The sequence below is a fragment of the Macrosteles quadrilineatus genome, unplaced genomic scaffold, assembly GCF_028750875.1.
Source record: "Macrosteles quadrilineatus isolate MER2022 unplaced genomic scaffold, UCM_ALF_1.0 Scaffold_14__1_contigs__length_3811126, whole genome shotgun sequence".
Classification (NCBI taxonomy): domain Eukaryota; kingdom Metazoa; phylum Arthropoda; class Insecta; order Hemiptera; family Cicadellidae; genus Macrosteles; species Macrosteles quadrilineatus.
This window is the reverse complement of record NW_026542607.1, coordinates 1,406,810-1,430,977: the sequence shown is the minus strand read 5'-3', so window position 1 is coordinate 1,430,977 and position 24,168 is coordinate 1,406,810. Positions and strand designations below refer to the sequence as shown.

General features: G+C 35.6%; 1 protein-coding gene across 2 annotated transcripts in view; it reads right to left on the bottom strand.

Annotated features, from left to right (window-relative positions):
* LOC129004994 (uncharacterized) overlaps positions 1-24,168 on the bottom strand; it is a 76,367-nt gene that overhangs the window by 28,499 nt on the left and 23,700 nt on the right. For both annotated transcript variants that reach the window (XM_054433730.1, XM_054433729.1), the window contains exons 3-8: positions 17,381-17,520; positions 5,484-5,633; positions 3,638-3,764; positions 2,719-2,914; positions 1,191-1,331; positions 812-926 (exon numbers count right to left, since the gene is read on the bottom strand). In XM_054433730.1, coding sequence (XP_054289705.1) covers positions 812-926; positions 1,191-1,331; positions 2,719-2,914; positions 3,638-3,764; positions 5,484-5,633; positions 17,381-17,520 — 869 coding nt within the window. The remainder of the gene's footprint in view (positions 1-811; positions 927-1,190; positions 1,332-2,718; positions 2,915-3,637; positions 3,765-5,483; positions 5,634-17,380; positions 17,521-24,168) is intronic.

Genomic DNA, 24,168 nt, shown 5'->3' with positions numbered 1-24,168 from the left:
TACAAACTACATTGATCTGCAAATTATGGGTGTGAACAAAAACTGAACAAAAATGGGAATTTCCTGGTTCATGAAATCCTGTCCATTTCCTTAGCAATCTATCAAATATATTCTTAGCCAAACCATACATTTACCTAATACGAATTTTTAGATGGCAAGGAAATTGATTTGGCAATGTGATTTCAAGCAATTAAAAATATATTGGTACAAAGGGGACATTATTTATGTTGATAAATAATATAAATAATGCAAATAATGTAATGATGAATAATACAGGTATAGATTACAGTGACCCAAACAAAGCAGGGAAATCACAAAAGAAAAACATCACGGTGTTTCTGTTTTGACTAGACTATTAAGTTATCTGTGTGGTGTTTGTATTGTGGCTTCCTAGCTTTGGTTAAGTTTGTGAACTTCTGGTTATTTTTTAGGGCACTGCTTTCTCACCTGAGGACGAAATTTGATAAAGAACCCAAATATGAAAACTAGTTTTTCTAACTCTGATGCAAAATGTCCCTAATAATTGTAATAGGAGGGGTGTTCTTCATCTTTGAGTGTTTTGTGGGGTAATAATAAAGTTGGGTTTGTAAGCAAGTGCTGAGTTTGATTCCTGAGCTAAGCCACCCAAAGTAACTGAGGGTAAGCCTCAGAGGTTACCCACCAATAACCAATTCCTTAACGGAAATATAAACCGTAACCAAAAACTAACTCCAAAAAGTGAGCTTATTTTAAAACAACAAGTTGAATAGAAGCAGAATAACCAACACATTTCTTGACACTGTCAAGAACCGTGTCTTGAGTTGACCGATACCTTTGTCTCTCAATGCTGGCAGAAGGGCTGGTGTGTTGAGTACCATGGAGAACATTCCAGCCATCACAGCTTCTACACTGGAGCTGTCTCTCATCTGACTGTCTGATCTTGACTTCTACATATACAACAGAATTACTAGCGTTACATAACAGTTGGACTAGACAAAACACTGTATATGAATTCTTTGGTCATAATCAGACCTGATAGTCATAATCAGACATAGGCCAAGTTGCACTGTAAGCCGTGAGAAAAATATTTTTTTTTTATTGGCTTTGTAGAAGTGGTTGAATACACAGGGGTTCTACTGTATCGCCAATTGTTTTATGTTTTGTCATCTTTAACCAATTTAAATTTCGTAACTATCTATGTATGAGCCTACCAGAGTAGATGGCAGCATGCCTGGGATGATTTGCAGGCCGGAGGTGGCAACACTGTAGAATGTACCGGCTCTGATGGAACTGGAATATCCTGAATATCTTCCCCTCTCTGCTGGATGAAGAGACCATTCTGACACTACTACCTGCAAAATATCAATAACTTTAGTCTTTGAGTTAAAGTCTGATGTATCACAAACAAAAGTATCATATACAAGCTTCCACTTAAATCTTTATACGTAAGTAAGACTAAACAAACCTGCTAAATGATATATTCAATATGAGTGTAACCTAGGAGTAAAGTCAATAACTCTTGGGCTTTTGGTTGACCAGTATTGTTATCGTAAACAGTTAGGTCTGGTTAATGACCAAGCAGTAGAGTTTAAGTGGTAGAGAGGAGTTGCAAGTCCAAACTTCGCCTCTCAAATAAAGACATTATTCATTTAATTTCAATTCAGTCCAAACTTCAGGTGTCCAGCTTCAGCCAGGAGAGATCACTGAAGTTTGAGAGTTCAAATCCTGTTTTGGCCTGTGTGTAAATCATGAGTTCACCAGTCTGTGATAGAGTTTGGTAAGAGAGGCCCAACAATCTCATAAAACAGCAGAAATCTCAATAATATTGATTTTGTTGTTCATAAAATGTGCAAAAATGTGATGAAAATAGTAAAAATTCAATTATTGAATAAGAGGGTACGGGTGGAAAAAAGTTCCGTGACAGTTAATTAGCCTATTTTAAAAAAGAATAAAGGTAGAGCTTCCAAACTTGGTACACAGTTACATGGGCATTAAAATCATTTTTAGACATTATTCAGTGATAGGCCTTCACTACCTCTTCATGGGACGGCCCGCTAGGAGTCAGAAGAAAATCTTAAATACCAAGCATATGCACATCAAATTAAAAGACCTTTACTCGTAAAATACAATATACAAATTTGAACTCAAACGGACAAACAATCTGCCCTTTTGAATCTTTGAACGACTGCTATTTTTTACCCAGTTGTTATTTTGAGCTCAAATTTGTGGCATTGTATTCTACTAATAAAGGCCTTTAATTTTATGTGCATATCAACCCATGTATACGTTTATGATTTTATTCAGACTTCTAGCTGGCACCCCCCTGAGGAGGTAGCGTATTGCAGTAAATGCAAATTCAATGCATCTTTAAATGGCAGTAATTTTAAATTCAATTGTTCGTTTGAGTTCGGGTTTGTGGCATTTTTCTTTTTTTACTAGCAAGGTAATCTTACATTTAAGATTTCCTTCTGACGGGCTGTCCCCCTGAGGAGGTAGCGCATCATTGAATAATTTGTGAAAATTATTTTAAATGCCCAATAACTGTGTATCAAGTTTTTAAGCTCTATCTTTATTACCACCCTGTATAATGTTAACCAACAAGACATAGTTTAATCTTCTGTTTATTATATGTCAGGAGTTTAGTATTTTTTTCTATCAGTATTAAAGCCTATTCAAACTGATATAATTATGTATTAGCTGTTATGATCTTATTGAGCTTTTCAAAGCTCTGACTCTTACCTCTCCTAGTAATGTGGGTAAGAACTCTTTGAACGTGATGTGTTGAACTTCAGCGATAATAATCCGACGTGCCTCAAAGTATAGCGTGTCAGAACTCCAATGAGGATTCAATGCTGCCAACTGCGAGACTAACCTGTTGTGTTCCAACAGCAAAGTGGAGTGTACCAACCCGAGACCTGATCCTACATTGCGGCATCTGCAATGATATTACTAGGTTATAATCATTTTCCTGATGTCTTTCCATTATTTATATTTTTCTGTATGTCTAACAAAAATAACATAGTTCAGTGATAGAGGTTTATAAGGTGCTTGCTTGTAGGTACAAAAGGAACTAAGCCAAGTTGAACTAATATGGCTTCTGAGTTCTGACCCACGATTGATTTATCAAAGTTATCACTGTTATACTGACAAACACAATCATTCTAAGAACAAACACTGTCATCCTCCTTACCCATGCTCAAGAGTTTTAACCAAGACTGTTGAAAACGCATAGGAGGTAATTAGTGATGGGTCCGTGCTTCACGTCAAATGTCGGTTCTGCCGGATCTTGGCAAAAGAACCGGAACCGAGAACCGCTGGTGAAATGTCGGTACCGGTACGGATAATGACATTTCAGTGACCTCAAGAGATGATTTTGCCGCGATTGCGGATGATAACAATAACGTTACCGCGATCCTGGGAGATGATGATGACGTCTACATGGCCGCAAGAGATGTTCATGATTTGGCCGCGATCATGGAAGATATCTAATTGATAATGCCGCAACCCTTAGGTCTAGCCTGAACTAATGTGAAAAATAATCCGGGCTCGTACCTAATGTCCAAGGACAAAAAAGCATTCTACATACACACTACTGCTACATAATGTAGAAGTTTTCTACTAGATTGAATCAAATTACTCCAGTTGCCAAGGTACCTACTCAGAACATGCAGTCAAGTTCAGTTTGCCACCATCCCCTCGCAGTCTTTCTGCCTGTTCTGCAGTTGTTCCATACAATCCGGATCCATCGAGGAATCCAGTCTGTGAGTTTAACAGCACTCCTGCTTCTGAAAGATCGGTATACTTAGCATTACAGATAGTGAAACATGCATGAATTCAGCTGTAAGTTATTTTATATTTATGGGCAGATCTACTGTGTTATATTGTAAAAAATAATATACGTTGAGCTGTCTAAAATCTTACTAATGGCAGTTAAGAAGATGGGCTGTACCCTTTTAAAGAGTAGCTCACTCTTCACAGGCCTTAAAACAGGTTGCTTCAGACATCCTGAGGTCGGAGAATCAGTAAAAAAATAGGATGATTAACGGAATACCGGACATGGACAGTTCAGAAAACATCTGCATTAAATAGATTTGTATGACGAGATTGCTGATGGCTCGCTTTTCAACTGTAAGGAACAGTCTATCTTCTTCATTGAGATAAAGAGAACAATTCTTGGCAGCCAGTTAAGAGGGAGTCACCTTCCTAAGAAGGAACTAATCGGTGGACTGCAGACATTCATCAGGTGCCTGGACTTTGAAGGTCTATAAATACATCAACTGACTGGGACAAGCAACAATTCCACAAATCCAGCTCAAGCCCCTTGATGCCTTGCCGCGCCTCTTCCAAATTAGATAACATAAGCTCAGTTATTTTTTTTAATTCAGTTTGGTCAGTACTCGACATGTCCAGTCACCTGTTTCCAGACATGCACTTTGTCGAGCAGTTTTGTGATAACACGGCCTCACGTGATTGGTCAGATTTTCAAATATTGAAGAGTGGGAGAGACGCTATGATATTTGTAACGACTAAATCCAGTTCCGCTTATGTCTTCACCGTGGTAACTCCCGTGTACTCGCGGTTAATATTGCATTACGCATTTCTTGCACGTGGTCTCTTTACCAGTGTTCTATAACTTACCCTCGTTCTCGCTTTATGCAGCGTCCGTCTGACAAAGTGTTATTTCATCCAGTTCACCGCATAATTCTCAATTTAAATACATCAAGACGCCAGTTTTTATAAGCTATTTCTCACTTTTCATGTTAAATTTCATGTTATTTCAAGAAACATCAAGCTCTAGTTTAAAGTCTTAAATCATTTTTACTTTGCATTTCAATTTGCTAATTTTAAGATTTATTATTTTGTGCAAGGCATAAAGAAGAGTGCCAAGTGTAAATATTTTTATTTTTATTTTTAATTCAAATATCACATGAATAAAGTTATAAAACCTCAAGAGGAAGTGGTTTTAATTTTAATTTTAAATGCTAGAGAATAGCTTTTTTACTCTCTAATGATTAACACAATTATCTACATCAACTCTGCACATCATCATCTCTACATACGACCAACATCCTCTCATCGTCCCCTACAGAAGGCGCCTTCTTCCCCCAGCAGTGAGGCCCTAACTCCCCTATGCTGCCATCTCTCTCATCGACAGGATCTTCACACCTCTACGACTGCACTTCTTCAGCTTCAATAACACCTACACTCAGTAAAATTGGAAATCAGGTACTCTCAGCGTTTCATTATAATATATTTTATTCATGTCACAAGAGTGTTTTAAATGTTTGTTTTCTTTACAGGACTTTCACTTTTTAATATCTTTGAAAAATCCTAATTCCAGCATTTATGCTGTAGTAGTCAAGCGCTGTACAGTTAACATAGCCCGCACCTTGCGTCACTACTCAAAATTTAAGATGGTCTCTGCTCTTATAAATTGGAAGTACGCAAAGTACCGTTCACAGTTGTCATTCCTTCTGCATCCTACCCCTTGATTTTCAACTCACCATTGGTGTACCCATCGGAGATGTCCCTCCTAATCAGTTCTGCCCACAATGGAAGCAGACTAGTGACATAGCTATGGCGGCCGGCTGATACTCCATCTGTAGCCAACCCAATAACTGCCTTGACCGATGGAGTCGCAGCAGGCTCTGAATCTAGAACCAAAACACAATAAGCTATAGCTTAATGTTAAATATGTAATGCCTCATAGTTGACTTGCCAAGATTTGCTAAGGACTGATGCAGGTTTCTATAGAGCTGGCGATTTAGTAGACTAAATTTGGTAATCGGTTAGGCCCCAGCCACACGAGGCGAATTTAAGCTGCGCGGCTTATCTTTGAGCGAAGTTAAGCCGCGCTAGGGGTTCGACAACACATTGAATCAAATGAGAGTGGCCACACGAGGCGAAGTTTAGCCGCATGTGCGGTTGAGCCGCGCCATGTCGTCCCTCGACCGCGCGAAGTTAAGCCGCGTTGGAGGGGATGACACATGCAGTCTTATGAGAGTGGCCACACGATACGGTTTGACCGCGCGGCAGCCGCGCTTATGTGACATATTCTTCGGACATTTCCAGTGGTTTTTGAGTTTGTATTTTGTGTGTTTGTAACCGGTTGTGTGGCGTTTGAACAATGTTTAAAAAACACCGAACTATGGTTTGCATGTGCTCGTAAATGGTTTGAAACACAAATGGGTTTTCCGTTATGAAGGGATGGACCCAATGATTTCGGTTAACATTTAGTTCCAGATCACCACAAGCTTCTAATGCACATACTAACATTAGTGTTTCGTCAATGACTACTAAAAAAAGTGAACTGAACTATGTTTTAATAGAATAGGTACTGAGACTGGGAAAACCCAACAGGAAGCGGTTCATCCGCCCCGTGTGTCCAGGCACTTGCGCGGCTTAACTTCGCACGAAGATAAGCCGCGCGGCTTAAATTCGTCTCGTGTGGCCGGGGCCTTATGGGGTTACCGGTACTATTTAAGAGATGAATACAAGAATCAACTGATTATTTGTCAGCGATAACCTATGGCTTTTGAATAAATTAGGCCTAATTTTAAAATTACTGGTAAGTTACTCTACATTTTCTTAATTTCAAAACAAAGGGCAAGCAAACTATGGGATAAGCAAAGTATGATAAGATAGTTACACAAAGCAAGTTAATCGGTGCAAATTCTGTCCCCAAAGTGGTCATAAGCTAAACTAGGCCTACCATATTTTACAATCATTGAGGAAAAGTGAGTGCAAATTCATAGCCTGAAAATGCTGAATGAGGTAAATAAAAAAGTACATAAAGTCGGTTTTCCAATACAGTAGTTTTTTTAACATTGTGGCTAGGCTAGACATTGGGCTCAGCTCAAAGCAAAACTTGACACCAGGGGGGGGGGTGGTGTTAGTGTATGATTTAAATATATCTATTTAATTGAGTTTTCACAACTTATGACCACCAGAAAAAAGTACAACTGCTTATATTATAGTTTAAGTACATTTTTAAGCGAACACATCCCCACAGTAAATAAAAGATAGGTCAATGCCTAATTAGAGGTTAGAGGTGAACCTGGTGAACTCACAAAAACTGCAGCCATTGCATATGATTGTCAGAGCGCGAAGTGTAATCTACTTTTAATTGCATAATTTTTCTAGTTATCGTAGAATAGAATTCAAGTCAGTTCAGTTTGTCTCTTCTTGGGTTTTTGTTTTTGTTTATTGTTTACCGACACTCCGGTCAGGTCACCGACATCAAAAATTAAAACTTTCTTCACCGATCAGCTGTTTGTTAATGACAATGACAATGTTTTGCAGTAGCACCAACCTAAACGAATCACCTAACCTCAATGTTTTTCCCATATGTATACAAGTGGAATTGGTATTAGCACAGATTAAACATACTCTGGTATCAGGAATTTAAAAAGACAAATTAATATAATAAACTCTAGTAAACTAATTCCTCATATTATTCCATAATCTAGTGAGTGGATGTTTAAAACATTTATCATAGTAAAGTAACCGATTTCCAATACAACTACAGCTTTATGTTGTCGTCCAAAACAACGATTATGCCATGATCGAAATTTAGTTCTCACACCAACAAATTACCGGCCCGATTTTATACTAAAGATATAGCTACATTACAATAAGAAAGGAATAAGAAAGCCCATGCGTAATTTTAAAATAAATTTGAGATCTTATCCAATATTTATTGGTACAGTAATTCAAAGTAAAATGGTTCAATATTCATACATGAAAATCTATTCTTATACTAAATTTTGTGAGGGAAATATATCTTTCCCTTTTAAACAAAGCACAGCCCATTGCCCTACATCCCTATAGAGTATAGTTCCGCATTGCCAACAGTAAAAATGACTAGTACTTTAATTTCTACTAATTTTTTACTAGCTACCACTACTTAATTAGTGTATTTAGTCAAGCCCGCTCTTAACCTTGTCAGCTTTAGGCAATAGGTTGGCTATCGTATCAAAGCTATTGTACAGTACAGGATTTTCCCCTCTCCCTCTCCGCTGTTCGTAAACCTCGATAAGGGTTATTTCAAGTCCGATCCGAAGTCAAAACAAGCTTACGACGCTGCAAAACATGTTTGTCACAAATCTCTCACGGATGTTTGTATTGAGCCGTTAAGGTTGGCTTAGATTAGACGAGCGGTTATAAAAGCCACATTACTGGTCAAGGGAAAATGCTACGTTAGGTAAAGAATTTGTTATTTTTCAGTTCATGGCTTGTAATTGACGTTGTATACTGCAGCTTCGTGATTAGCAACGTGATATGTACAAAAATTAAACACTAAAGTAGTTTTTAATCTACTTCTAAACAACTAGTATAATGTTACTAGTATTGATAGTTGATTGCTACGTGTTTACAATAGGGTACATTTATATTTCAATCATTATACGTATTTGTACTATAACAGGTTTGGAAAACAACATTTTTTATTCTTATGGTACGGCAACAGCGCTAATATTTAAGTTACTAACAATAGTTTACAGTTAAGATCTAAATAATTTAGGTATCAGTCTGCTTACAACAGACGTTCATGATAAAGAGTAACAGAGACGTTCTGAGAAACGATGATGTTCAATTTAAATATCCAAATTGTTTCTAGATTTATCAAGGCTGACGAAGTATTATAACTAATAATATTAATAGAAAGAGTTAACTTGCTAGTTTGGACTGAGCAAGATCTTTAAGTCCCACCATTGCAGAAATGCGTGGATGAAGAAATTACAACAATTTAATTTTAATTAAGTTTTCAAGAACACAAAATACATAAATCCTGCTTGCTATGCTAAGGTAGATTCTTCATATTAAAAACAGATAAAAAAATAGAAAAAAATACTGTACTAGAATGAGTGGGTAGTGCCAGGTAGTGATCGCCTTCACATTTGAAAAGCTACAGGCGTTTAAACACACAAAAGTTACGTCGTATAGAATTTACGAAAGTTATAGATATGTATTACCAATATATAAAGCTTATAACAGCAAAGCTTGACATACATACAAAATAAAAATAAATTTGTACGTTATATGTGGTATATAACAACAATTAAAACTTATTAAACCAACTACAATACAATATGGTTTTCTATTCGGTGGTTCGCTGATTAATTTTGCGGTTAAAGGTTGGTCTCGGTGGTCTAGTGGTTCTATTGTGGTGTGGTTGGTCGTTTGATTCACACGGTTCAGTGCGATCTGCTGAGTGATTAGTTCTGATGAGACCTATTACTATTGAACTGAGTCAGTCAGCGATATTGTTCTCCCTGCGCCCAGCTTAATTGTCTGAACGTTTGTGGGATAGCTCAACCCATACATTGTGATGAAGTAACATTTTGGATATGCTACTGTATGAAAAATCTATTTATATATACAGGGTGTCTTACAACCTTATGAACACACTTTGTCACGTTATTCAGCATGTCAAAAGAAACGGAAAATTTAATATAACAAGTGTCCTATATTATTCCGCTTTCGGCCTATTTGTCTGTTTGTTATTTTTACAAAAACATTCATAACTCCCTAATTTATGACGCTACAGCGTTGAAATTCTCTAAAACTGTTTATCTTGTTGACCACTATGTTTGTCCAAAATGTGAATAAAAACTCTTGAACCGTTTAAAAATGGCGGCTTTTAAAAGATATGTGATGCCAAAATCCATGAAAAACCGTTAATTTTACCAAATGTTTGCATGAAATGTAAAATTGAGTATATGTTTTAATGCAAATTACAACAATATCTTATAAGCTTAATTTGGACAAAAAATAACTGAGGAATTAATTTTTTCTTGTTATGCCTTCAGTTTACTCCATTTAAACAGTGCTAAAAAGTAGTTTTATCAATTTAACATGGTTTAAATGGAGAAAACTGAAGGTATAACAAGAAAAAGATAATTTCTCAGTTATTCTTTGTCAAAAGTAAGCTTATAGGACATCGTTGTAATCTGAATAACATTTACTAAATTATACCCCCATCAAATATTTGGTAAAATTAATTTTTTTCGTGGAATTTGGCATCAAATATTATAAAAAGCCTTTACTCTTAAACGGTTCAGGAGATGTTATTCATATTTTGTCCAAAAATAGCGGTCAATAAGATAGACATTTTTACAGAATTTAAACGCTGTATCTAAAATAGTAAAGGAGTTATGAATGTTTTTGTAAAAATCATAAACAGGACACAAAAATTTTGTTCATGAGGTTACAAGACTCACTGTATATTATAGTTTCTAAAGTGCTTTTTTTGTCTGTATACCATAACTTCCTTAATTCTTCACCAATTTTCATAAATATGGTATAATTTTAAAGCTTTTTTAACCACTATACGCTAGGGAAGTATACAAGCTTTATACAAGTCACTAATTGTTTAGTAGTTTTCCCTAAAAACGATCTATTATACATTCAAGTAATTTAAACTTGAAATGTATATTTACGTTATTCGATCAGCTAATATATTAATCAAAACAAACGAATATTTTACTTCTTAAATCAAAGTGTTTTGTTTTTAATTATTCATCCATGATGACCAACAAACTTAGTCTGTGTTTTCTACGACAAATAACCGTTTTATCTATGAGATGAAATAAGAATAAGAAGTAAGATTTCACTTTAAAGAAGTCTAAACAATAACAACTCAAAAGTGAGTACCGATTGGATTCCTTAGCTTTGTTTACTGATTAGTTCTTTATTTACAACATAGCCTGCATTTTGACATACCTACCAACAATTCTATGACATTTACATTTACGAATTCCATCGTCAATCATCTTTTCTGTACAGGTTTCAATGAATGGTTTGTTGTGTCGAATTTGTTACCGACAGGAAACTGTTTATGTTGGTTTTTGATTCGGTTTATCACCAAGGGACGAAAAACGCTCTGTAGTATCCATTATAGTTTTTGAACTCATTAAGCCCTTTAGGTTCTTTCTCTCATAAAGAACAACTCAAAATTAAGTACCGCTTGGATTCCTTAGCTTTTTTATTTTTTTTTAATAACGACATAACCTTCATTTTGACATACCTACCAACCAACTATGCCATTGTATATTTAAAAATTCCATCTTCAAACATCACCTCTTATCTATGCTTTACCTAGTTCTAGGCATAATCAAGAACATAGTAAATTAGTAAATCACATTGTTCAATTTAAAATATTTATGAAAACTCAAATTTGAACGTAAAACTTAAGCAAAAAGATACCGGTACGTGGCATCTGTATATTGCACGTTCTTTTTGGAATACATTTGCCATACAATAACTTTGTACATAATTGCAAATTATGCCTTTTCCATCCACATACACGCTGATAGTTGATGGTGTAACTCCACACGACGTTACCTGATTGGCTAATATCCTACAATGTGACGCAAGGCAATCAGGTGAGCCAATCAGATGCGCCGGCATGTCCTGACACGCATAGACACGTTCACACATGTACGCCGCGTCGCCCGCACGTGTATTCAGGGCTCGTATACCGCGGAGTAACACTACAATCGTGTTGCGTGATAGAAAGTTACGTGTTGTGTCTGACCAAGTTATTACATCCTTATGCTGGTAGATGGTTAGAAAACGTGTCAACAATGTTTTAGGAGATTTTAAAAATATTTTGGGTTGATTGTATATTCATGCTGAAATGTGAGGTAAAGTTTTTCACCACATACTTTTTGGATATTGAAAATATAGGCTAACGGGTTTTTTTGCATAAAATAGCCTAGTTGAAATCTAATGTGATGATAATAAATGTTAAAAGGGGTTATAGTTTAAATGAAAATATGTTTAAGGCTTTACCATTACTGGGGAAGCAGCTTGGGATAATTTAACCCAAATATGAATGAAGAGGCTTGATTGGTTCCTGTGTATTGTTAATGTTCGGAGTATACAATGAAGTGCGATGCTTTGTGTTTGCTTTGTGCGACAGCTCTGTCAGTGACTTTGAGACTTTTAGCCAAGACTGTTTATTAAAAGTCCATTGATCAAGGCTCTTGTTAAAATTTTTTGCTATAATGTAGTACCTATAGATGTTTAGAAATTATGTAAATTTTACTGTGCCAGAAACAACCATTTGAATTTGTCTATTACATTTGTGTGAAAATGTTTAGTGACAGTAAAGATACTGAATCTAAGTACACGATTTTATAACTGAACTTGTAGACATAAATAAATCGTTTTATAATAATCTGATAAATTTAACGTATTTATCACAATGAATAGTTATTTACTAGCTGTACCCGCGGGCTTTGCCCCATTTTACTTCACAAGTGAGCTAGCTCGCATGGCTCAATCACGTCCTGGTTGAAGTTCGTTCGCTACGCTCACTCACCTTTAAGTTGGAGCTCGTTCGCTACGCTAACTCGCTTCCAGGTTGAAGTTCGTTCGCTACGCTCACTCACCTTTTGGTTGCAAATTGGCTGTAGTCATAAATTTAAAAAATAATAGTGCTGCACCCTGTTGATAATCCTTGTAACTTTAATGCTATTGAACATCATAGAACAGAACCAACTTGTTTAATTGAAACAGCTGTTAAGAAATTCCTTTTAAATATGAAAAATCATAAGGTTAACATGGGAAACTCCAGAGCCACTGGGGCGGAGCTCGAAAGCCCGATCAGAATAAAAACTACTTAGTTTTCCTATTTAATGCCCAAAGAATCGGTGTACCGAATTTCAGCCTCCTAGGTAAATGGGAAGTGGGAGAATTAGTGATGAGTGAGTGAGTGAGTGAGTCACTCAGTCAGTGAGGGCTTTGCCTTTTATATATTTAGATATTGATCAAACTTGGCAAATTTATTTATTTTATACTAAGCTAATGATATTTAACATAAATATACGCTTTAATACTCTCCCCATAGCAGTAAACCTAGTGCTCGTCAAATTTAAATTTATTAAAATAGGGAATACAAGAAATCTTATTATTAATTGTGTCCTCCTCCCGTGTTCAATATTTCTTCTTTGAAATTGAGGCATTTTCTGTTCTTAAACTGATTAACTGTTTAACTTGGTCTTAACCTACTGAATATACAAACATCAATATTTACTCCCAAAAAGCTAATGAGTTTCTTTTTATAAACAGCTGTTTTTGTTTTTAAATTTGTTCTATGTATTTCTTATGGGGAAAACCTGACCTTTGAGAGGGTCTCACGCCCTTAAGAGCAGGAATTTCAAAATCTAAAACCTTATTGCAAAACTACATATTGAGACGAATCGTTTGAACCTCAAACGTTGAAATTGGTCCACAAATAAGGGAGGAGTTGCGTTAACAAAAAACGGCTTCACGTATTATATATATAGATATACTGTGTATTATAGACTACGCACAATGGATTTGGAAAACCCAGGTACTGTGTATATTCTCTAGATTAATACAATAACTTCTAACGAGTAACAAGTAGATACAAAAAAAAAAAAAAAAAAAAATACACAAAGAAAAATTACTTTAACAATGGTAACTGTAAATAAAATAAATGATTCAACTCAGTCATTATTTAACTTTGTGAAATTGCATTCCTGTTAACTACACAATAAAATATCACTGATTGTTGTAAAAATGTTCTAGTAGAGAATATTATTTTATCGATAAAACATAAAGTTGCAGAGACTTACATTCCCAGCCTCACTGATGCGAACTCAAAGAAACGTTATTCACTCCATTATTTCTTTCCAATTTGAATATTTTAACCTCAAAGCGCTTCCCGAGCCTGGACTACATATTCCGGATTCTGGAAATATTCAGATAAATCAGCTCTCCCGGGATGATTTGGTAACTAGGACTTACTTGTTATAGATGTGCCATAACTTGAAGTGTGATTTCAAATTCGCCGTTTAAAAATATATCCATCTGTACCCTCAGACTTGACTAACTTTTGAAATATTAGACTAATATTGTGTGTTCAGTCAGAAACGGTTATGATATTTTGTAATTTTTAAACCAATTAGACTACAGATTTGCAGGTTTTTTGGTGCCAAGATATTTTTGCACATCACTCAATATTTTTAATCGAGGTTTTTATTAGCATAGATTCTATAGAACTTGATAATTAAAAAGAAATCTTACAACTACTAAACTCAATTCTGTAGAAGACTTTTTTTATTTTATCAGTGCCAGTGGCTTTGTAAACACGCTGACCAGTCAAAGTTTAACATTATACAATCAGTTAGGCAAATGCGATGCAAATACAAACATAGCATCAGAAAAAAAACATATAATAGTGATATTATTTTTAGTATGACAAAACATTACGTCAAAAAATGTTATTACAAAAACAAATTAAATAGATAACAAACGAATTACTTTAAGTGTTCCGAACTTAGCAAAATATCAGAATTTTTTTTTAATTGAAGCACTACATTGCGTCAATTTTGGTTGACTTAAATGGTTTGTTTTATAAAACACTGGGGATGTCCCTTGGAATAGATAAATAAACAATACAAGTAATTGTACTAGAAAATGTCGCAAATTCAGTCAAAACAGCTTTGATAACCCAAAAATATAAACAGTATACAAAAAGAATTGTCAAAACAAGATTTAATTCTTTGAAGAAGATATTGGCTACAAATTAGGTCAACGTTTGGATTTTTCAAGATTAAGATTGTCTTTCAATTGCAAGAGCAAGACAACCACGGCCGGTCAGCAGATGTTGTTAAACTCGAAAGTCCTGCAAGGACAATACCTCGTACATAGTTGAAATAGTTTTGAGGAAACAAAATCATAAATAGGTACTATACTAAAAGAATCAGTATAAAAACATGATTTATGTTTTCTTTAAAAAAGATACTGGCCACAAATTAGGTCCTCATTTCCATTATCAAGACCAAAAATGTCTTTTGATCGTCGCAAGATCACATAACAATCATTGTCGGCGGACGTGGTTGAACTCGAAAGTGCCGCAAGGCCGAGACCTTGGGCTTCCTCGATTACCCAACCAGTGAAAGTTTTATCACCGGCGGCACAGCTGTGGGTTTAGAAGAAATACGGGGTCCACCAGGAGTCTGCGCGTTTATGAGCAAAAAGAAAGATCATTTAAACAGACGTTGAATAAATTAATATTTAATGAGTCATTGATCAGATGTAATGCAGAGGTTATCTATGGGATACCACACGGCTCAGTTTGAGGACCAATGCTTTTTACACCATTTCAAGAATACCATGGAGGAAACAGTGATTTGAATTTCAATAGGGTTTGTTAACGGTGCAATTTAACTAAGATAGAATCTTCATATACCTGTTATACTTACACACATTTCAATTGTTAACGCATGGTAAAATTATTAAAATCATATTTTGGTTTTTGACGTATTCACTTAAAATATTTTAATTAAAAAAGTATTTGCACCTATAACATATTTTAAACAATAAATTTAATTAAACAACTAAAACAGTTAGGCTAAACATTGACAAATATTCTTCCCTAATAAAACAAATAGGCTACCAATGAAAGTTGCAAGGAAACTGTTACAGCTTACTTAGAAGGTTTTAAAAACTAACAGTGCAATTGGCATTATTCAAATGGAGCTATTTTGTAAAAAAAAAAAAAAAAAAAACACTCTTGAAATTAATATGTTAACAAGTTAAGACTGAAACAGGTGTCAACAAAATTTCTAACGTCCTATAATATCGCACTTATTACTGTTTTTCTGGTATGTGTAATAAATATCTAAAATTCGCACTATACAAGCAAACCAAGAGTATACTTTTGGTGTCACATAGACTACTGTAATTACATATTACCTAATTGAAATACGAATGCCTTTAACATCAATATAAAATCATAATACTTAAGTACTGGAACACTAACTCGTAACATTTTCCAACCATTACACAACTTATAGCCAGTTAAATCGTTGCACTGGCGTGATAGTTTGGATTTGAAAATATTACTAACTTGGGGACTTTTTACAGCAGTAAGAGTAGCAATTGGCCCTATATTCCACTTACGTGTGGGTTTACAGTTCTTTTGGGAGTCGTTCTACTATATGCTTAGTGCAGAAACCATCCGGCAAAGCTGTTTCTCAGATAAATCTCAGATTTCAGGGCTTCCCATTTTCTAAAATAACGACAATTTCGTGCTAAAAATTTTACTGGAACTAAGCTTCTGGCCAAAAGATACAATTATTTTAGCGGTATTTGTTGTAGGACACGAAGAATAAAACTTAAAGCTATCTGTCTTGGATTAAGTGTAAAATAGCATATCAAGCTTCTGTGAGATAACTTGTGTAGCTTGGGATATGATTAGAACGTCTTAATCAGGAAAGCTATTAATGTTTGTTTTCAGCTTAGTCAAAGTTAATACAAATCTCTACTATTATTAATGACCATTTGGTCTAGTTTCAAATTAACAACCGTCCTAGTTTTTTCTCAAAATCTAACTAATTATCTTATAATTACTATCAATCGATAACTATATACTATTTAAAATGTGGATGTTAATTATCAGGACTATGAATGCTATTGTTGGGTTTATCAACGCAAATGTAATTTTTAAATTTTCGCAAGGTTAAGGCCCAAAACCTTTCTTTTCACTAAGGGGGACACATAATATTTTAATTGGCAAATTAGTGAATAAAGAACTAATAAAAAAAGAGAAACAAGATACTGCAATTCCAAATTACTTCCTAATGAAACAACACAAAATGTATACTTTATTAGGTGTTTTTTTATCATTTGCCACCTTCAAACGCTAGGTTATAGCCTGGAATTGATTTAAACAAGGTCGTGGGATTTTCACATGGATAACACCCATTAATGTTCGGGGATTCATCCCGGACTTCGGGGACCAAAGTCCCGCACTCTACCAGGTCACCTCCTACAGGCATTCAGATGACATAAAGTTTTTCACCGTGAGAGTTGAGTTGGAACGTAAGGTCAAATACTATAATGTGCAAAATAATGTCGCTCAATGTTTTAATGAATAAATTTAAACAAATTAGTAAGGGTTGAAAATGTTTTACAGTTAATCAAAATATTTTTTTCATTTCAGAATGGATATACCCCAGTTTAAAGAGTAAGGAGTTTAACCGTATAACTATCTACCACAGAACCATTAGTTGAAGTACCTAAGTGGTTATAGTGCTCGCATAACAATCAGAATAGCATCTTGTTCCTGAGTAAGTTAACTGTTTCACGTGCGTTGCACGTGAAAACGGAAAATACAGTCTCGCTGGTTAAAAATTACAAGTGTGGCCCCGGCCTTTAAGTAACTTGGTAGTAGTTAGTAGTTGAACCAAGTTGTCCTCGTTCATTAGGCTTTTCATAAACGATTATGCAAATAATACTCAAAATTTTGTCTGGAGCAACCAAATCGTAACCCTTTTGTTTCCTTTTTATTTAATAATTAGACCACAATATTAAGTTACTACTCGTAAAGTCTCAATGGAAGTTACTGTTTATAATGATTACTTACCGTAATAAGGAGGCAGAAGCCTTACAAAGGATGTGTTGGCGGCTCCCCATTCTGTGTGCCTGGCGTTGTTACACCTTCCATCGAAGGATCTGTATTTGGACACTGAACACACTGTCTGAGCATGGCTGGTCCACGTAAGTCTGTAACAGAAAATTTTACTAAGATTCTTAATGGACAGATCCAGGTACACAGAGAACCTTAGCTAAAAATAGTCGATGACAGAGTTTTTTGAAACAGTGCTGCGTTGGTAGGGTGATTAAACCAAGACGACAAAGTATACTATGCAAGACAGATATGTTTGCTAGTTTGATTCCATCCCCTAGTATTTGTATTCATTATGTGTATGGAAAACCCTTGTAAAAAGTGTAATTCGATAAACATTTATTTGTGACAGGATCGTTAAAAGTATTGCTGTTAGATTAAAATATTCATTGAAATTGGGATTGATTTCTTGGAATTGAACGTCAGGAGTCTGTCTTTCCGTAATTCAAACACCAGTAAAAGTTACTGAAAGATAATATCACCCTTTCCATTTTAAGACACTCTGATATTAAAATGTTTGAGGGGAGGTTTTTGGAAATAAAAATAAGTCGGCGAATAACAATAAATTATGTTTATTTCCAATAAGTTTCCCTTCCCCCAGTTGGTCTCAATAACCAACATTAATCACAGTGTTTGCAACCAAGTTTACAACTGGTTAGTTTGCTCACTTAGTCCTTAAATTCATTCAAACAGCTGACTGAGAACAACTTAAGAAAATCCTATATCCTAAATCAAGCACGTGTAGGGGCAAACATTTATTTTCGTCCGAGGTTTTTTGATTTGTTTTGTTGTATGTTGGGTATTTGGACACGAAAAATCGATTGAAGTTGGCCACAAAACTGGGAAAAATCGAGGTTCTGTCCTACAGCCCTTGAAAGTGCCCATGTTATCGACAAAACCTTTTTGTAGTGGCAATTAACGAAAACAGCTGTTGCAGGTTATTTTTAGTGTCGTAATTTGGTTTGACGTGTAAAAAAAACAACTGCATTGGTTAGTTTGGACCATTGACTATTGGATACTGAAGTAGACATTCCATCTATATGGACCAGCTGAAGCCAATTTATTAAAGTCGTGCAAAGAAGGATGAAAGTGGTGAAATAATTTCAGATCTTATGGCCGAGCAGTATGATGGACAACAGGCAGATCATTTTGAGTAGGAGAGTCGACGAATCGCTGCTCTACGTTTGGAAGAACGTCAGCGATGTGAAGTCTGAAATTCCTTAAACCTATAAAGTCACCCTGTCGGCATATTAGAGGTATTTTATTGAATAATCATTATGCACCCACATTGCAATCGGACAATATTTGGAAATTTGAAATACCGTGCTATCCTTGCTACGCTTAATGCTGAACCTGTATTGTATGAATTATTGTAAATGGCATTGCCGTGGAAAATAAAATGAAAATGAAACTGTAAAGTTAAACTACGATATTATCCAAATGCTACTAGGCAATAAGAAGGTTTGCACAAGTTTCGATTCAATAATTAACTCATTTAATTAATGTTTTATTGAATCCGAGCAAAGCTCGGTCTTCTGGTACAGTAATAAAAATGTACAGATTTAAAAATCATGCGTGGACTGGTGTCCGTGAAAATGCTTTATATCAGCTTCAAAAATAACACAGGTAAACATACTAGTATTTCTTGACGTAAAACTGCATGAATGAATAAATTAGACGTTTCTTCACAAAGGCGAGGGTTTGAAAGAATTAATATAAAATACATAAAATGTGTCAAAGCAATGGAACTCGGGCGGGAAAAGGCGAGCAAACAAGTTTTGCCTAAAGCGAATTCCTGGCAAGTGTTTAGGTGCGTGTCGATTTAAGTGAGTCAAGGATTTTACAAAAAGCAACTTGAAGGAGCAGTCAACCAAGGACTCGATAAATGTGTCAATTCATAAACTTCGCCTCACAAATACACTTCTAAATACCCACTCGGTGCACTTGTAATTTAAATAGTTTTAGACAAGTTTCGTGGGGAGAAAGTTTTACATTTTCAATAAAAATCTTTGCATAAGCAAGTTAGTAAATTTAGAATGTAACAAGTGCTGAATAACGTTTTCAGGTTTTATAAGCGGTTTCCCTCCAGTGACTGTAAGAAATTGTATACAACTTTTTACATAAGTAAGAGATTACATGAATTGTGTTTGTAATTATTCTTTTTTGACGTTCAATTACATACCTACATGAATTTCTACTGTTTTTGACCCAGGATGCTAAGCTGTAGCATAGATTAAACATCCTCCCTAAGGGAGTATGTTTAATCTATGGCTGTGATAGTGATTGTTTTTTACATTACTTCAGCCTAGGGGTTGCGGCATATATTATTACTTAGATAACATCTATTCGCTGAATTTTTTTGTATTTATTGACGTTTGCTATACGATGTATGATTGGCAAAGAGCAATAAAGGCATTATTATTATTATTGATTATCGGCATTACGGCATTCAATCTCGGGACCTCTAGGACCGTCTCGTGCTCTACCGCTAGGCTAGCTCACTCCCACAGGAATCTATACTATAACTTAATTTATGTTCAATATTTCAAGTGTTGTCATCCAACCAAAATCCTAGTTTTACAACACAAAACAACTTCCTATGCATTGATTGAATGTAAGCATATGGCCATGGTGAACATGCGTTGCACTATTGGGCATGAAATAATTAAATCGTCAAGCGAAACTGGTACAGGAGAAAACCTTTACACGAACTTACAACTCACGTTTCCTTTCAAAATATAAAACAACGACGTGTCTTAATGAACTAGTTAAAGCAACATTGTGTTTCGACCAACAAGAGGTTTCTACTCCAATGAGAACATGAATAACATACATATGTATATTCACACTCACACAAACACACAATGAGGCGCGGCTAGTCTGGTGTCTAGAGGTTAGAAAGGGGGACTACGGTCCTGGAGGAACAGATTAAAATATCGCCAACAAATCAAAGGATTTTTTTAGCTAAATAAAAAAGAGTGCTGCCACTTTATGATTCTGATTACTTTTGTGAGTAGTTGTGTTTCCATTTCCTAAAGAGATCCCTAAAATTGGGGAATAGAGGGTTGGTGGAATGGTGACAGAGTAGACCGTTGAACAGAGGATTGGTGGAATAATTGCAAAGTGGACCCTTGGAACCTAGGATTAGTGGAATGGCAGACTTTTAAACAGAGAATTGGTTGAATGGTAGCAGAGTGGACATTTGGAACCTAGGATTGGTGGAATGGTGGACTTCAGAACAGAGTAATGTTGGAATTGAGGACCGATGGAACAGAGGATCGATGGAATAGTGGCAGGTTGAGCCTTTGGAACAGAGGATTGGTGGAATGGTTGAAGATTGGACCCTTTGAAACAAAGTAATGGCAAAATGGTGCTTGAGTGAACCTTAGGAACAGATGTTCGTTGGAATCGTTACAGATTGGACCATTGGAACAGAGTATCGGCAGAATGGCAGAGTGGAACGCTTGATCGGTGTAACACGGAAGAAATGTGGAATGGAACCGGTTGGAAGATAGAAAGCCACCCGACTTACGTAGCCGTAATCGAGAGTACCCTGAATGTGATATAAGTGTAATTATAATATGGGTCCAGCTTCCAGTAGCAAACGTTAGAGATTGAGAAGTGGGCAATAGTTCTAGGCGTGACGTAATCCTAGATATAAACTTAGGAGAAGTGAGTAGTGTGCTCCAGGATTGAAACGGGTGTACGAAATGTGTGAAATCGAAAGTAAAGCTCACGTTTTTAACTTGACTAGCTATTGGCCCGTCAGTCTAATCTGTGTTTATAGGCTTCTAGTTGTGTTAGCTCTTTCCCAAGAGGATAGGATATACAGTACAGGAGAATGTGGCTCTTTACATTTTCTATATTATAATGCTCAACATTGATATTAAAATCATCGACTTTGAAATGTACAAGAATACTTCTCCATAACCTTTTGTAAAATCTAAAGTCTTCTTAATGTGTTTTCGTGGTGGCGACGTTAGAGTGCGGTGAAGGCAACTGTTTCTCTCTCTTTAGTCTCTTTTCAGGGGAGATTTTACGATGTGTGCTTCGAGAAGAAATAAGATACAAACAGTAATCAACAAAACGTAATATCCATTATGGTCTGGACAAAACTATATAATCAGACATTTGTCTTTAGCTACGTATGTTTGATCTCTGCTACAACCAGAACATTCATGATCTCAATATAACTTTTACGCGTCCAATTTATTGCGCGTTGTTAGTTACTGTAAATGCTCGGAGTATGTTAGAACACTGAGCATTACTAATTAACCACTGAACAAAAGAAACTCTTCTACATTTCAAATCACTATTAATTAACGACGCACAGAACGTAATATGAGAACTTGACACGCACGAAACGGTATTCCACTATTGGCTGGAGGAATTCGATACATCTGGAATAAAGTTTGAGTTCCACAGTTTTCCTATTGCCTCAAAAATACTACAGTAGTACTACAAAAAATACTACATAAATACAACAAGTGAGTATGTTTATTGCCTGAATTTACCGGTTACACCGATTTTGAAATCGTATGCACCCCATGCTATTGCATAAAGTTATGCCTTCTATGATATTCTTTGTCGAGGAGCATTTAGACCAAACCAAACTAACCAAAACCTTCATCGAAAAGTTATAAATTGAAATACTGTACATTGTTTTATTTTGTTAAATGGTCTTAAATCTACAGAACTCTTTATTTGTTGGCTTAGAATGAAACGTGTGGTGGAAACCCCATCTATTCTATTAGATTACATATTCTGTTACAGTGTTGTCACTAGACATGCCAATCTACAAAGTATACTAAATTATGTATACATATTTCACATTCCAGACTTCTAAATTGTTGCTCAAGTTTATCATACGAAAATATTTTAGCGAGACCTAATTTCTAATGATTCAATACTTATATAATCACACAACGAAATTAATGCCGAAGTAGCTTAGTCAACAAACGAAAGTGTAAAATTATACGTCATGTCTGAATTCCCGCGTGCGCCGCCACGGCCACCGAGATCGCGTGAGCAGCGACGGAGTCAAGGCCTTCTAGATTTGTTCCTGGTCAGTGCCGTTGTACTATATGAACAACTTACTTTCATTTGCGCTTGCACATTAGCTGTGTGCTGCGCGTGCGCGTGGGTGATTCCTGAATTATTCATAAGAGTGCGGGATCAGCTGTTTTTCCTGTATGTGTGTGTGTCGGGAATTCTCTGTTGTAATGTTATACGAATCCCACCACTATTAAGGCAATACATCCATACATCTTTATAGAAGTGCTTACACATTTAATACCATGTTGGACATGGTAGAGAACTTGCACTTCTACCGTATTTAAAAGCTGAAACTTAACTTGTTTTGGCATATTGTCCGGTAACCATTGAGCTCATGTTGAGTGATTGTTTATATTTTATCTTAGACAGATTCAAGAGGCTGTGCTTGAAGAAATTACGTGTTTATCAATGACGTATTATGCGTATGTGTAATCAACGATACCATTGAATGTGACTTGGTCTAAAATTTAATGTGATAAAGCAAAGGCGAATAAAATTTCGTTCCTATAATTAAAGGGATGGGGGAGGGGAATAGTTCCAAATGCAAAAGCGAAACTATTTTACATTGTTTTTGTATTTTGAACTGATGAATTTTACGAGATTTCCAACTGTACAGTCAGTGATCCATGTGCAACTAACATTTTAAATATGTTAGTTTTGGCATTGACTTTGGATACCTCGATTTCTCACCCGAATGTAGGATTTGAAGCTTGGCTTAAATGTCTCGAAAATCTTGATTGAGTAGATGACGACGACTAAATGTTTAATTTGGTTAGGGATTTTACTAATAGACCTGTGTGTTTGAAATACTGTTGTTCAAGTTAGTAAAATAACTAAAAAAAAAACAAAGGAAAACCAATGTAATCAAGTTTTGAAAGTGGTTAACAAATGATAAAGCTATTTTGGCTAACTTATTTAAAAAAATATGGGAATATGTTTAATCTATGGTCATGGTCCAGGCGCAATAGTGATTGCTTACATTTAATCACACACTTACTTAACTTGATTATAACATAATACTACAGATTGTATAAGTTAATTGAGTCTGGTTGTCTATGAAACTAATTATTATTCCTGACACTCCAATATACAAGATCTAATTAATCGAAGCTAATTAGCGATAAACAACTCAACTTTGCAACAAGTGTACTTTGATGATATCAGAATCCTGACATAGTTTTTCGATTTGACTTTAATTTAAATCTATCTATCTATCTATACTATTATAAAAAAGAGGTGGTTGCTGTATGTGTGTATGTGTGTATGGGAAAAGTAAACTCGAAAAATACTGGTCGGATTGGGCTGAAATTTGGCATGATGATAGCTCACATTCCCGATTAACATATAGGCATATTCTTATTTCAAAAATCCTTTCGGGCTCCGCCCCAGTGGCTCTGGAGTTTCCCATGTTAACCTTATGAGAAATGGAATTATTGAATCTTAACAGCTGTTTCAATTAAACAAGTTGGTTCTGTTCTATGATGTTCAATAGCATTAAAGTTACAAGGATTACCAACAGGGTGCAGCACTATTATTTCTTTTACATTTATGACAACAGCTAATTTGCAGCCAAAAGGTGAGTGAGCGTAGCGAACGAACTTCAACCTGGAGGCGAGTTAGCGTAGCGAACGAGCTCCAACCTAAAGGTGAGTGAGCGTAGCGAACGAGCTCCAACCTAAAGGTGAGTGAGC